This window comes from Nuphar pumila, chromosome 3 (assembly GCF_984573655.1).
Source record: "Nuphar pumila chromosome 3, dmNupPumi1.hap1.1, whole genome shotgun sequence".
In the NCBI taxonomy this organism is placed as follows: domain Eukaryota; kingdom Viridiplantae; phylum Streptophyta; class Magnoliopsida; order Nymphaeales; family Nymphaeaceae; genus Nuphar; species Nuphar pumila.
The window spans coordinates 95,942,824-95,958,187 of record NC_143251.1 but is presented as its reverse complement, the minus strand read 5'-3'; the positions used below and the strand labels follow the sequence as shown (position 1 = coordinate 95,958,187).

At 35.2% G+C, this 15,364-nt stretch overlaps 1 protein-coding gene across 1 annotated transcript in view; it reads left to right on the top strand.

Moving 5' to 3' along the window:
* The window catches only part of LOC149843155 (uncharacterized), a 42,390-nt gene extending 27,259 nt beyond the window's left edge, over positions 1-15,131 (top strand). Inside the window, exon 7 of the mRNA XM_090000843.1 lies at positions 14,749-15,131. Coding sequence (XP_089856969.1) covers positions 14,749-15,131 — 383 coding nt within the window. The remainder of the gene's footprint in view (positions 1-14,748) is intronic.
* Positions 15,132-15,364: the final 233 nt, after the last annotated feature.

Genomic DNA, 15,364 nt, shown 5'->3' with positions numbered 1-15,364 from the left:
ACCAAATTCATGGATGTTTGAAAAAGTCTTCTTTCCATAAAAGTAAAATATGGGGTACAGTAGTCGTTGTAATAGTTTAGGTATTATATATTTTATGTAAAAAATTTATTTCTTCCAATAGCACATTGAACGTTGGATTGTAGGCTATTATATAGTTTTGTCTTTATTCTAATTAATGATTTGAGGTACATAAGTACTTCTTTACTTTAAATGAGTATAAGTACAATGAATGCTTTGAGATATTTATTTGTACATAGTCATGTCAAGTGTTTTCTTTATGTTGTGTTTTTCAAAGTCTACAGAGAGAATGAAGGCTTTAAGAAAGTAGACATTCTTGAGATGGATATTAACAAAGATTTCTTACAAGAGGTATTTAATGCTATACAAAGAGAATGATGACTTTAAGTAAGTCGACATTCTATGGTTTTGTGAAAAGGTAACTAGAGTCTTTTTTAAAAACATATTATATTTGTTTTCTTTGTGTAGCCGATTTCATGTTTTGTCTTTTTCCTATATTTGAAATCATTTCTTTAAAGAAGGTAACTAGAGTCTTTTCAAAACATATAATTTCTTTAAAGAAGGTAACTAGAGTTTTTTCAAAACATATTATATTTGTTTTTTTTGTGTAGCCGATTTCATGTTTTGTCTTTTTGCTTCTTTTAAAATCATTACTTTTCAAGTTGTCTTGTATATGATATAAGGTACAATTATTACATATTGAAATCATGTTAAAATACCTTTTTCATAAAGGGTTGTAAGAAGGTACAATTATTTGTTTTCAAAAAGGAGTTTTTTGAAACTATCGTATACTTTTATGAAATAGTTTTTATGAGTGAGTATGTAATATGCAATATGCATGCTTCTGAAGGTTCTGTTACATATGACTCTAAAGAAGAAAAGAATCTTCAACTTGAGGTAGCCGATCTCTTTAGATGGTCTTTAGGAGTGCATGGCTTAACAAGCTTTTTCTTCAAGGAGTATGATTGCACCATAGTTGTACTTGAACAAGAGGTCTCCATCCTTTTTGAGTGAGATATCCTTGCATCAAATACTCGTTAGATATATGGCAAAGCATATCCAGTCATAATATAGCATTTTTCAAGAAGACATATTATCATATTATATGAGATCAAATAAGACAGTGTATCATATTATGTGACATCAAAACAGAGTTTCTCAACATTCTCCCCCTTTTTGATGATGACAAAATATGCTCCCCCTGTCAAAAAGACATTATGCATAGAAATAATACTTATCATAATAATATTGAAAAATGTTAAATACGAGTATTTTTCTCCAATAATGGAGACAGGTTTTCTCTCCCCCTTTGTCATGGACAAAAAGGCAGGGATCAGAGTAAGTAGAGTTTATTACAGACAAAAATAATGTAAAGTTATTACAAACAAAAATAATATAAAGTTATTACAGACAAAAATAATGTAAAGCTATTAAAGACCAAATAAAGTACAGCTAGTACAGTCTAAAACATAAGTTGTTGGATGTTGGATCTCCTTCATCAGAGCTGGGAAGGTGCAGGGACCTTAGATTGAAGGAAGTAGTATCGAGGACCTGAGAGGGATAGAGGATAACTTCATTTTGAAGGGGTACTTTGAAGTATTTTAAAATGGGAGTTATAAAACACCCGAAAAGAAGAGGCTGGAATTTTTGATAGCGAATAAAAAGGTCGAAAAGAATGTTGGACCAGTTTATCTGAGTAGAAGAAAAAATTGCGTAGAGAAGGAGAGAGATTTTTCTTGATACTAATCCCTTGCGTGGAGATTTGGGATAAATATTGTGGAGAAAAATCTGGGCAAGCAGTTGAGCATGAGGTTGGAGATTCCTTATGTGCCAGGGAAGTTGTGAGCAGTTGGTGCAGAGAAGAATTTTTTGAAGTACCGACCGGTCGAGTGGTACTATGTTGTCTAGGTTTATGCCGGTGGAAGGAAGGTTGAGAATTCTGCCTAATGAGGAAGCATTAAAGAACATCAGGCGTCCTCGGACTTTGGTGGTGATGGTAGTTTGCTCATGATCAGAGGAAAAATTTGTGTAGAAGAGTCGGACGAGTTCGGGATAGTAGGCAGCTTGGGATGAAGATCCTAGTAAGTGTTTAAGTTCGGGGAGAGATCTTTTTAAGTCAAATAATATGAAGTTGTCGAAGTGAACCAATTTACCTTCATGAATTGGTCGTGAGCAAAGAGAGTTGTAGTGGTGAAATAGATCGGGATACCTTAGATCGGCGGCAGTGATTACATTGTTTGAGGAGGAAGCCATGGCAAGAGCTTTAGGAAGAACGAGCAAGAGAGAAATAAAACTTGGAAAGAGTTTGTAAGAGAATAGAGAAATTCGTGGGGAATGAGATATGAATCAATCTAATAAATAGAAGAAGAAAAATAATGGTGATAAGAAATAAATGACATTGGAAGTGAAGGATTTTTAGATTTTAGTGGAAAGAGGAAATGCGTGAGTTGTAAAAGAAAAAGCTTGTGAATGACAAATCAAATCAATTTTGGAAGATAGTGTATTATATTAGTTAAGAATGACATGGTTTCTAAATAATTGTTCGAATTTTCTATGGGCGAGTTTCTTGAATAGTGAGAAGTGTCATGAATTGAGTATGGAGTGTCATATTACACGAGAGAGAGAGAATGATTCAAGAGTTTTAAAGATTTTCGTGAAGATCATGAAGAATAGATATAGAGTGAATAATGGCCTAATAAGAACAAACAACTTTTTCAAGAATTTACTTTATGTGAAAGCATTCCAAAATCGTGAAGAGGGAGTTTGGAATAGGACAAACATGAGAGTATGAGGAGATGCAATAATTTCTTATTTAAGAAGTGTATATTTTGGTATACGTGAAAAGAGTGTGAATAGATATAAGAAGGGTGATACGGATATGTAGAGAAATGAGAGTGGTCAAAAAGGACACCAATCACTTGATGTTGGATAGGAGAGGTATGACATAAAGTGGAGTAAAGGACAAGGTTTTAATGAATCTCGATTGGAGAGAGATATAAAATATATGAGAGAGTCATGATCACGGATGGAAAGGTACTTCGTATAATGTAGAGAGAGAGAGAGAGAGAGATAAAAAGGTGATACAAATCGTACTTATGAGTGGAGTACAAGTTTTTGAAAAGAGAATTTTACAACACCTTTTCGTAAAAGATGTAAAGCATGAAGAGATGATAATAGATTGTTCTTTAAGCTATGATATAATAGATGATGTAGTAAAATTTTACGTGAAATATAGCAACTTAAAAGGTGGTACGAGAGGATAATCATTTGAATTTTTTATAAAAGGTATTAAGATTTTAGTGGAGTGTCTCGATAGGAGGAAAGGAAGACAAGATAGAAATGGAGTGTAAGTAATATATGATATAACAAATGATATAGTAAAAATTATACGTAAAACATAACAACTAGATCTTTAGAAGAAGGTAAAAAGAACTAAAAAGATAAGCATTCGATTTTGACTAAAATTTGAAAAGTGAGATTTCTCATAAAATAATATGTTATCATGTTTAAGGTGAACCAACTTATCGTAAGAGAAGTTTTCACAAAAGGATAAAAATAATAAAGGAGTTATGAGATGAGTGATGTGAACAATGTCATGATAGCTTTTACTTTAATATAATTAGTTCTTATGGATATGAGTGAAAGGAAATAGGACAAGGAGTCATTATGGATGTGTACTTGAAAGATGACAAGTTGAAAGACATAAAGAATGTGTCTTATAAGAGTTTAGAGTATACGTGAATATGGAAACCTAGTTTGACTAACAAAAATCGATAAGAAGAAAAAAAACTTTAAAATAAGATTTTAACATAACTTATAAGAAGTATTAATTTTAATAAGTGTGATTAATTTATAAGTCACTTAGTTTACATATTCCTAGTTCTCTTCTAATTCGTGTAAAGTCTTCATGTTTCAATGGTTTAGTGAATATGTCTGCTAACTGTTGATTAGTGGGGATGAATTCGAGTTTAATTATGTTGTTTAAGACTTGTTCTCTTAAGAAGTGGTGTATTATTTGAATGTGCTTAGTTCGTGAGTGTAAAATAGGATTCTTAGATAAATTTATAGCACTAGTATTATCACAGAAAATACTTGTATTTTCAAAATTTAAACCAAAATCTTTTAAGGTTTGTTTCATCCAGATAACTTGTGTACAAGCTAGGCTAGCAGCAATGTATTCAGCTTCAGTAGTTGATAAGGATACATAGTTTTGTTTCTTACTGAACCATGATACTAGTAAGTGCCCTAGCATATGACATGTTCCACTTGTGCTTTTTCTGTCAGATTTACTTCCAGCAAAGTCAGCATCGTTGTATGAGATTAGATCAAATGTAGAGGATTTTGAATAGAATAATCCAAAATCAACTGTATCTTTTAAATATCTCATTATTCTTTTTACAGCTTTAAGATGTGATTCTTTTGGATTTGACTGAAATCTAGCACACAAGTAAACACTGAACATAATATCTGGACGACTAGCAGTTAAATATAGTAGTGATCCTATCATACCTCGGTATACCTTTGTATCCACAAACTTACCATCTTCATCTTTGTCCAAAACAGTAGTAGTGCTCATAGGAGTGGTTTTTGAAGCAGTTGAGTTCATGTTGAACCTCTTCAAAAGTTCACGAACATACTTAGATTGATTGATGAAAACTCCATCCTTGGTTTGCTTAATATGCAGTCCAAGAAAGTAGTTGAGTTCTCCCATCATACTCATTTCGAATTCCTTCTGCATGGACTTAGAAAATTCTTCACAGAGAGTGCTGTTAGTAGATCCAAAGATGATATCGTCTACATATATTTGAACAATTAGGGTATGATTATTCACTATTTTCATAAATAATGTCGAGTCTGCTTTGCCTACAGAAAAACCAAATTTTAATAGAAAGGTTTTGAGTCTGTCATACCAAGCACGAGGTGCTTGTTTTAAGCCATATAAAGCACATTTTAGTTTGAAAACATGGTCTGGATATTGTTCATTTTCAAATCCTGGAGGTTGTTTTACATAAACTTTTTCATTTATAAAACCATTTTAAAAGGCACTTTTAACATCCATTTGATATAATTTGAAATCCATATAGCTTGCATATGCTAAAAACATTCTAATAGATTCAAGTCTAGCAACAAGAGCAAATGTTTTATCAAAATCAATACCTTTCTCCTGGTTGTATCCTTGAGCTACTAGTCTGGCCTTGTTTCTTATAACATTACCTGTTTCATCTAGCTTGTTTCTGAAGATCCATCTTGTCCCAATGATCGGATGATCCTTTGGTCTTGGTACAAGATCCCAAACTTCATTCCTTTGGAATTGATTCAGTTCTTCAGTCATGGCTAGCATCCAGAACTCATCGATGATGGCTTCATCAATCTTCTTTGGTTCAAGTTGAGAAATGAATGCCATATTTGCAATCCGTTCTAGCTGAGCTCTAGTCTGAACCCCCTTTGTCAGGTCTCCCAAAATCTGCTTTTGAGGATGATCTTTGATATCAACAAATGTTCTTTGATGATCATCTTCATTAGACTTAGCTGTGTTATCTAAAAATAAATCTGTACTTTCAACATCATCATCGTTAGTTTGCTTATGAACAGATTGATCAATAGATTCACAGAAACTAACATGCATAGATTCTTCAATAGAATTAGAACTCTTATTGAAAACCCTGTATGCTTTACTATGACTTGAATATCCTAAAAATATGCCTTCAATAGATTTAGCATCAAATTTATCTAGGCTATCTTTTGTGTTTAGGATAAAGCATTTACATCCAAAGACTTTGAAATAGTCTATTCTTGGAGTCCTGTCATAGAATAATTCATAGAGAGTTTTATTTAATAAGAGTCTAATGAAAACTCTATTTGTAATGTAGCATGCAGTATTAACAGCTTCTGCCCAAAAAGATTTAGCAAGATTATTGTGTTGGAGCATAGTTCTGGCAGATTCCTGAAGGGTTCTATTCTTTCTTTCTACTACACCATTTTGAGGTGCAGCTCTAGGAAAGGCAAAGTTATGAGAAATACCATGCAAGTTACAAAAATTTACAAAAAGTTCATTTTCAAATTCTCCTCCATGGTCACTACGGATTTTAACAATAGAACAAGATTTTTCATTTTGTAATTTTTTACATAAAATTTCAAATTGACAAAATGTATCACTTTTGTTTTTCAAAAATATTACCCAAGTAAATCTTGAGTAGTCATCTACAATGACAAAAATGTATTTATTGTGATTATGACTAGCTACTCTAGAAGGACCAAAGAGATCTAGGTGGAGAAGCTCTAGAGGTCTTTTGCTTGAAATGATATTTTTTTATTTAAAAGATGATTTAGACAGTTTTCCTAATTGACATGGATCACAAAAATAATCCTTTTTAAAAGATATTTTGGGTAACCCACGTTCTAACTTATCTTTAGCTAATTTAGACATGTACTTAGAATTGACATGACCCATTCTCATGTGCCATAGATGTTGAGAGTCATTATTAGCTATGAGGCAATGTTCTGTGATGTTTTCTAGGTATAGTTTATATATATTATTTTTTCTTATACCTTTTAAGATAATATTTTCGTTGGTGTCTGCTATAAGACAAGCATTATGATTAAAGCTAACATTATAACCTGTATCACACATTTGACTAATACTTAGAAGGTCATGTTTTAAGCCTTTAACTAGGAGAACGTCTTTGATAAGAGGTTTATCTATATTTCCAATATTACCAATACCTATTATCAAACATTTGTTGTTATCTCCAAAGGTGACAGTTCCTTCTTTTTTATGAAGAACAGCAAAGAGGTCTGAATGTCCAGTCATGTATTTTGAACATCCACTGTCTAGAATCCATCTGTTCTTCTTGTTTGGAGCTTGCAAATCATTAAGTAAAATTTCTTTTTGGTACCCAGTCGGGTCCCTTTTTGTTAGACTTTGGAACCCATATCCATTTAGATTTGGGTTTGTCTACAGCCTTAGAGGAGTTCAAGAAGTTAAAATTATAATACTTCTTATTAGGTTTAGAAAAACTTTTCACAAAAGTGGTCTTTTGATTCATACAAGAAGGCTTGTTGAAATGAGAGTAGTCAATACCATTCTTGTAAAAAACACTTTTTGAGAGGATAGGAGTTTATCCAAGTTCTCTTTTCCTTTAGTAAACTTGAAAATCGTTTTCATAAGGTTCTCAGTTTTACTTTTTAATTCTGAAATTTGTACTTGCAGATTTTTAGTCTTGGAGCTGGTAGAAGAGATTTAAGAAGTAATAAGAAGATTTTTTTTTTGTAACTCAGTATTTTCAATACTGAGTTTTTCATTTTTCAAAATGAGCTCTAGATTCTCAGATTTCAACTGTTTATTTTTTAGAATCGTTTTCCCTGATTCTTCAAAAAGTTCCTGAAAAGCATTTTGAAGTTCTTCAAAGGAGAAATCAAGAGATTCACTTACAGAGCTTTCTGCCATAAAGCACATGTTGGCGGTTTCTGTGTCATCATCATTTGACTCTTCACTGGTGGATGGTTCTGAATCATCCCATTGAGCATGCAGAGCCTTTTTCTTAAAGAACCTTTTCTTTGGTTCCTCAGTCTTGGATTTTCTTTTGAGAAGAGGACAGTCACGTCTCAGGTGACCTGGCTTATTACACTGGTAGCACATAGAATCTTCTTTTGGGTCTTTTCTTTCTTTGTGCTTATTTGGAAGCCGGTTCCTTCTCATAAAGCGCTGGAATTTTCTGGTGAGTAGCGCAATCTCAGTTTCTTTTTCTGAGTCCTCATCCTCAGAAAGGGCTGGGAAGGCTAGAGTTTTCTTCAAAGGTTGTTCCTCTTCCCTTCTTTCCTTCATATGAACTTCATAGGCCATAAGATTGCCTATTAAATCGTCCAGGGTAAGTTTGGACAAATCTTGAGCTTCTTCAATAGCAGTAGTCTTTTTCTCCCAATCAGTTGTGAGAGATCTCAAGATTTTCTTCACCTTTTCTGTCTGAGAGTGGGTTACACCCAGAGATTTCAGATCGTTGGTGATGTTGGTGAATCTGGTGAACATCTCTGTGATGGGTTCATCTTTGTTCATTTTGAACAACTCATATTTTCTGACAAGAGATGAGATTTTGGCTTCTTTCACTTTGTTGGTTCCTTCATGAATAACCTCCAAAGAATGCCAAATATCATATGCAGATTCACATATAGATATTCTATTGAATTCATTCTGATCGATGGCACAATATAAGGCATTCATAGCCTTTACATTTAGGTTTGCCATTTTCTTTTCTTCATCAGACCATAAGTTATAGTCTGCGGAAGAAGATGTGTATGGATGCTCAACAATTTTCCATACAGCAAAATCTATGGATTTGAGAAATATAGCTATTCTGCACTTCCAGTATCCATAGTTGGAGCCGTTGAAGAAAGGAGGACGAGATGCGTGTTGACCTTCAATATCACGAGCATAAGAGGTAGATGCCATATGTGCTGGAAGACTTGTTATGTCGAAACCAACAAACCTGCTCTGATACCAAATGAAATTCCACTAGAGGGGGGGTGAATAGTGAAATACGATACAAGTTGATATAATAAAAAATAAAGCAATAAGGCACAACACAATAAACACAGGATTTATACTGGTTCGGTCAAAACCCTGACCTACATCCAGTCCCCAAGCAAACCACTTGAGCTTTCCACTATAACATCCGAGTCACCGGATAAATAGTACAACACCCTCTTCCTCAGAGGTCTTCTTCTCTCAACAGAGAAGGGGCACACCCTCTTCCACAGAGGTCTTCTTCTCTCAACAGAGAAGGACAACACCCTCTTACACAGAGGTCTTCTTCTCTCAACAGAGAAGGGCAACACCCTCTTTCTCAGAGGTCTACTTCTTTCAACAAAGAAGGAATACAGTGAATAACAGAAAGTTACAATACTTCCTATAGAACCTTCAGGATGATATGAATGCACGAATGAAGGATTCTAAGAATGTTCTGTTTGTCACTCAGAAGATACTCTTTGTCAAAGAGTTATTTTTGACTTTTTCTCTTTCTTTTCTCTTTCTTTTTCTAGGCTCTCTTTCAAATATCGAATAAGTATTTTTCTCGTTGTAAGCTCACTTGTCTATTTTATTCCCTTGTTTGAATAGTTCATTTGAGTGTGTTTATATAGCTTTAAAAAACTAGTCGTTGTCTTTTTGAAATCGTAGCCTTTTTTGAGATGTGAAATGTCATGTCATTTCAAAAACCAAATTCGTGGATGTTTGAAAAAGTCTTCTTTCCATAAAAGTAAAATATGGGGTACAGTAGTCATTGTAATAGTTTAGGTATTATATATTTTATGTAAAAAAATTATTTCTTACAATAGTACATTGAACGTTGGATTGTAGGCTATTATGTAGTTTTGTCTTTATTCTAATTAATGATTTGAGGTACATAAGTACTTCTTTACTTTAAATGAGTATAAGTACAATGAATGCTTTGAGATATTTATTTGTACATAGTCATGTCAAGTGTTTTCTTTATGTTGTGTTTTTCAAAGTCTACAGAGAGAATGAAGGCTTTAAGAAAGTCGACATTCTTGAGATGGATATTAACAAAGATTTCTTACAAGAGGTATTTAATGCTATACAAAGAGAATGATGACTTTAAGTAAGTCGACATTCTATGGTTTTGTGAAAAGGTAACTAGAGTCTTTTTTAAAAACATATTATATGTGTTTTCTTTGTGTAGCCGATTTTATGTTTTGTCTTTTTCCTATATTTGAAATCATTTCTTTAAAGAAGGTAACTAGAGTCTTTTCAAAACATATAATTTCTTTAAAGAAGGTAACTAGAGTCTTTTCAAAACATATTATATTTGTTTTTTTTGTTTAGCCGATTTCATGTTTTGTCTTTTTGCTTCTTTTAAAATCATTACTTTTCAAGTTGTCTTGTATATGATATAAGGTACAATTATTACATATTGAAATCATGTCAAAATACCTTTTTCATAAAGGGTTGTAAGAAGGTACAATTATTTGTTTTCAAAAAGGAGCTTTGTGAAACTATCGTATACTTTTATGAAATAGTTTTTATGAGTGAGTATGTAATATGCAATATGCATGCTTCTGAAGGTTCTGTTACATATGACTCTAAAGAAGAAAAGAATCTTCAACTTGAGGTAGCCGATCTCTTTAGATGGTCTTTAGGAGTGCATGGCTCAACAAGCTTTTTCTTCAAGGAGTATGATTGCACCTTAGTTGTACTTGAACATGTGGTCTCCATCCTTTTTGAGTGAGATATCCTTGCATCAAATACTCGTTAGATATATGGCAAAGCATATCCAGTCATAATATAACATTTTTCAAGAAGACATATTATCATATTATATGAGATCAAATAAGACAGTGTATCATATTATGTGACATCAAAACAGAGTTTCTCAACAGTTGTTGTTGTCAGAGTAGGTGAAGTGAGTTCTCTTCTTTTGTTCACCTTGGGGATTATTCTTGGAAAATGTGAAGCCTTCATAGACTCCATTCTCCACGCTTAGCTCAAGCCATTCGGCTCGTTCAGTCAGCGCAATGAATGTTCGGGATGGTGCGGTGGAGATTAATCCTCTCAGAGGTTGCGAAAAATTGTTGAGGATCGGTGATAAAGCATGCCTTTCTGATATAGGATCCCTCATTTTGTTGCAGGCTGATCTCCATCTATGGATGAAATCCCATGCCTATTCGTTTTCATTCTGCCTTAGATTGCAGAGATGACTTAATGTTGGGAGTGCTTTCGTGTTGAACAGGAAGCGTTCAATAAACAAATTTATAACTTTATCGAACTCCTTGAGTTCGATGGGATTGATATGCTCAACATACCATTTAGCTGCAACTTCTTCCAAGTTGCGGGCGAAACATAGAAATAGTGCTCTGTTATCTCTCTTGAATCTTGAGCACCCTGCGAAGAATGTGGCGAGATAAGCTTTTGGGTCGCCAGAACCGTCGAACTTGATGAACTTGCGCGGTAGATTCTCCAGATCTTTGTCTCCTTCTAGGCCATCATAGAAGTCTTCACTAGTAAAGACTTTCTTGCCCTTGTCGCGGGTTTGCAGATCTTTAACAACTCTAGCCATTTCCCTGAACTGTGCTTGCAGGGGGTCTTCAGCGACCTCACTCTTTGGTTTGCAGCTCCTCCTTTGCTCTCGGCCATGTTTCTGAAATGTTGGAGGCACCTCATATTCTTCATCGGTGTCTTCCACCGATTCTGTTCCATCTGAAATTTCCTCTGGCTGTATCTGCTTCTTGGAAGTCTTTATTGATTTCCTATCCTTGTGACCGTGGAACTTCTGCCTAAATGGATTCTTCTCTGAACTGGTCCCGGGCTGCTCACTCATCATCTTGTTTATCATCTTTTAGAACATAGCATATGTCTGTGGATCTATGCCATCGTCCTCTTGCTGCTGATCTTGACTTCTGACGGATCTGGGGGAATCCATTTCTCTTTCTGAGGCTGAGGAGTACTGAGGTGATGTTGTTTTTCTTCCTTATCTTGTTCGAACCATCAAATGTTGTGGATGCTCTCTGCAGGGCAAAAACCTGATTAGATTCTGAAGGAATTGGTTTTTGGAAGAAATATTTGTTGTAATCTTTACTAGGGATTGAGTCGTCGCAGGAATCACGACAATTGTGTTGTCATCTTTTTGCAAGAGAAATGAACAATGAAAATATGCCTTGTTACCTAGGCGAGGTCGTCAAACCACAAGAGAAGGAGAGAAAATTTCATTGGAATGAGAAAAATTGAACTTTTATTGATCTTGACAAAGAGGTGGAGGACAAACAATTTTTCACCATTCATGATAGTCGGTAGACACTCTAGGACCAGGAAAGAATTTAAGAGAAACGAAGGAATCTCAGCCGTAGCAGGCAGAATGATATGCCCTGGACCATTATGCGGAAGTGAGATCGAATTCTGCCATAGCTTCTGATAGTAGTCTAGCTTCAATGTACTGTTGCCTTTGGGAAAACTGCCAAACACATCTTTTCGGTTGGTAGTAAGTGCAGAAAAATTGTCCCAACAATTTGAACCGCTTGCCATAAGCATATGTATATCTATGAGGAGACAATTATCAATCAAAGTAGTCCCAAACTATGTCATCTTCTTGAATGCTGTCAATCATGGACCGGTACTGCGCCACTGGAAAGAGTTCTTGACCATTGTATCTGAAAGAATTTGCTCGGGCTGGAATGTGATGGAAGAACCAGGATTGAAGCTCGTAAATGCATCCTTCAACTAAAATAGATTCTTCAAGTGAGAAATAAGTCAAACCTCGATATAGGAAAGCGAGCGCCGCCATGGCTATGGAAAGACGGTTGGTCTGTCGACTTTCCCATCTTCTCATGAGCTGGATTATCCTGATACCCATGTAGTTTTGTCCGTCTGGGAAAAGGGCTAATCCTACAGTGCATAGAACCATTGCATTCTGAATTCTTTCTCTAGCTATCCTTGATAGTAAGCTAACTTCAACAAATGTCCTGTATTAATGGTACAACTCAAGCAGATTGACGTATTGATTTCCGTCCAACTGGATTAGGGGCCAAGATCGGCGACCTGTCATACGAGCTAAGGAATCTCGGGGGTCCAAACCTTTGACATTGATCAGCAACTGATGCTCTAACGAATCTCTTGGCTGACCGGCTGGTTCTGGTAATCCCATAATTTTTGAAAATTCATCCATTAAAATGGTCATCTTCCCCCATGGGAACCAGAAGGTGCACGTTCGTGGATTCCATCGCTCTGCCATTGCGTGGATCAGGTTGCCATTGATGGTCTGCTTTCCGACTGCTGACGCCACTTCTAATCCACACTCGCTCAAATGGTTAGGGAACATGCGAGAAAAACTTTTGAGCCATGAATAGTACCACCGGGGAATGAAAGTTCCGGTGCTAAGGGCTCGATGTTCAGGATGACCTTGTCGCACCTCGTAGAAGATGTGACCTTCAGGAAAAATAGGATCGATTTGACTGGATGCCATCGGACTGAAAACAAAGAAAGACTCAGAATCAGACTTATAAAAATATAGGAAATTTTGAAAAATTTGCAAGCAGGATATAAAATGCAGTTGGAAGTTCGAGATCCAGTAGAACGATAGAATGGAAAAATTGCCTGGGGTTTTGAAAGAAATTGGATATTTGGGAAAATCATCCAGGGTTTGAGAAAATAAAAGAAAAAGATGAGAGTATGGATATTCAGAAAAATATTTTGGAGAAAATATGAGAGAAATAAAGGTAACATACAAACAGTCACATCCTGCACAAACATTTATGCACATACAACATGCCTTAAAAGGCTGACTCTAAGATTCATCATTTTAAAAATAGTTGTAGGACCCTAACCCTAACTCTAGGTTCAGATCATCTTTGTCCAATCCAGTTATGCCGATATACCCAAACCGAAATCCGAGGTACGTGGCATATAATTTCAACTTCGGTTTTGTAAACACCCCAATTTTTCACTCACCTTCCAGACATCTCCACCAATTATCACATTTCAGTTCTCCGGAAGCAATGAAGGGCATAATGGTCATTTTCTAAGATTGAACCTTGCAGAAAGTCTAAAATTTTATTCTTGAGCCTCAAAATTTCTATATTTGGGTTCAAAAACATCTTCAAACTGCAAAACTTTCAAAATTCTACTCTTGACAAAAAGCTAGAATTTCCCATTTTTTGATTCAGAATAGCATTTCTTGAAACATGTCTTTACATAACATTGCATGAACATTTCATATCATTTCACTGCACAACATGTCATTTTGAGGTCCATAAACTCTCGATTTCAAAATTCTCAATCCAGATTCAAGTTTTAACTCTTTTCAAAATTAATTTCAAAACCCTGGGTTTCAAAATTGCCAACCTTTCCCATTTTACCCCCAGGACTTTGAATTACAAAAGTTTTATCAGGAAAACAATCTGGATATTTGGATATTGATTTTAAAGATTTTATCTAAAAACTTTTTGCAAAAAGACTTTTACAAATTTTTTTACATTTACTTTATACATATTTTTGCCCTGAAAGCCCATTTTCTTCCAAATTCTTGAAAAAAGACAAAGTTTTATCTCGTATTATAAAAAGTCCAAAGAGAAGTTATTTCTTCTGTTTTTTTATTTTATTTTCAAATAAATGGAGCGGGACCCGCCTTTGAACTAGCATCACACTCAGATTCTCAGGTAAGTTTCTTATTCTCAAGCGGGACCCACCCGGAGATGGCACCAATTTGCAAATTCCTCTTTTTAATTTTTTAATGTTATTTATTTTTTTATAGTTAGTGGGCCAACACACATGTGGCACCCCACTTGAAAATAAAAGATTTTCCAAAACAAAATAAAACTTTATTTTTCAAAAGGATTTTAAAAGTGGGTTGAGGTGGCATTTCCCTAAAAGCCTCTCATTTATTTCACTATTCGTTTTTATTTCTTTTTATTTATTTGCTTGCATAAGATATTTATTTTCAAAAGGAAACAACATTAAACGACACCACAGCCGAGCATTCCAAATTTTTTATTTCATTTTACCTAAAACTTAGGCAAATGAACCATTTTTTTTTTAAATCATAAGATTCGCCCCTTTTGAAAATGACAACATTGAAATTTCAGTTTCAAATTTTTTCAAAAAGATGTAATGGAACCTCTGAAAGGAAGTTGCGATTTTTTTTTGAAAGGAGGCTCAAAATTCTTTAAAAGAGGAGGTTTTGGATGGAAAGAGAGGAGGCCGATTGATTTTTTTTTTCGGTTTTGCAGGTGTCTTCCTCTCAGCGTGGAGCTCTCTTCCACCTTTAGCAGCTGCGTGCCCTCTCCTCGGCCGTGAAGCCTTTTTCTCTGTTAAGGATTTTGGCTCTCCTGTCCAGATCATAGAAGAGCTCTCCAAGGCTCCTTCCCATCTTCTTCAGCCCACCAGCAGAAGGTCCAGCAGGCTGCCATCTCATTCCCTTCAGCCCATCCGCAGGAAATTGCCTCTTCATTGCTGGTTACAAGAGATCCAGCTGGTTCCTTTCCCTATCTTTCTTCAGCTCAGCGGCAGGGAGTCCATCCAGGGTTTTCCTCATCCACCTTCATCCCAGCAGCAGAGAACGTACCTGCTGTCTACAAGGTCGTTTGGAGCAAGGATCTACAATGCTGTTTAGCTGGAATTGAAGGAATCTACAAGGAGATCCACAGAGTTGATATCACAATGCAAGAAGGTTGAACATTTGAAAGTCATGTGGTTAATACAGACTTTCATTCTGATATTGCCATTGTGAAAATAAAATCTGAAGCTCCCCTTTCAACTACAAAAGTTTGGCTCATCTCTCAAGCTTCTTCATGGGAACTGGGTCATAGCTTTGGGATGCCCTCTTTCCTTACGGAATACACTAAT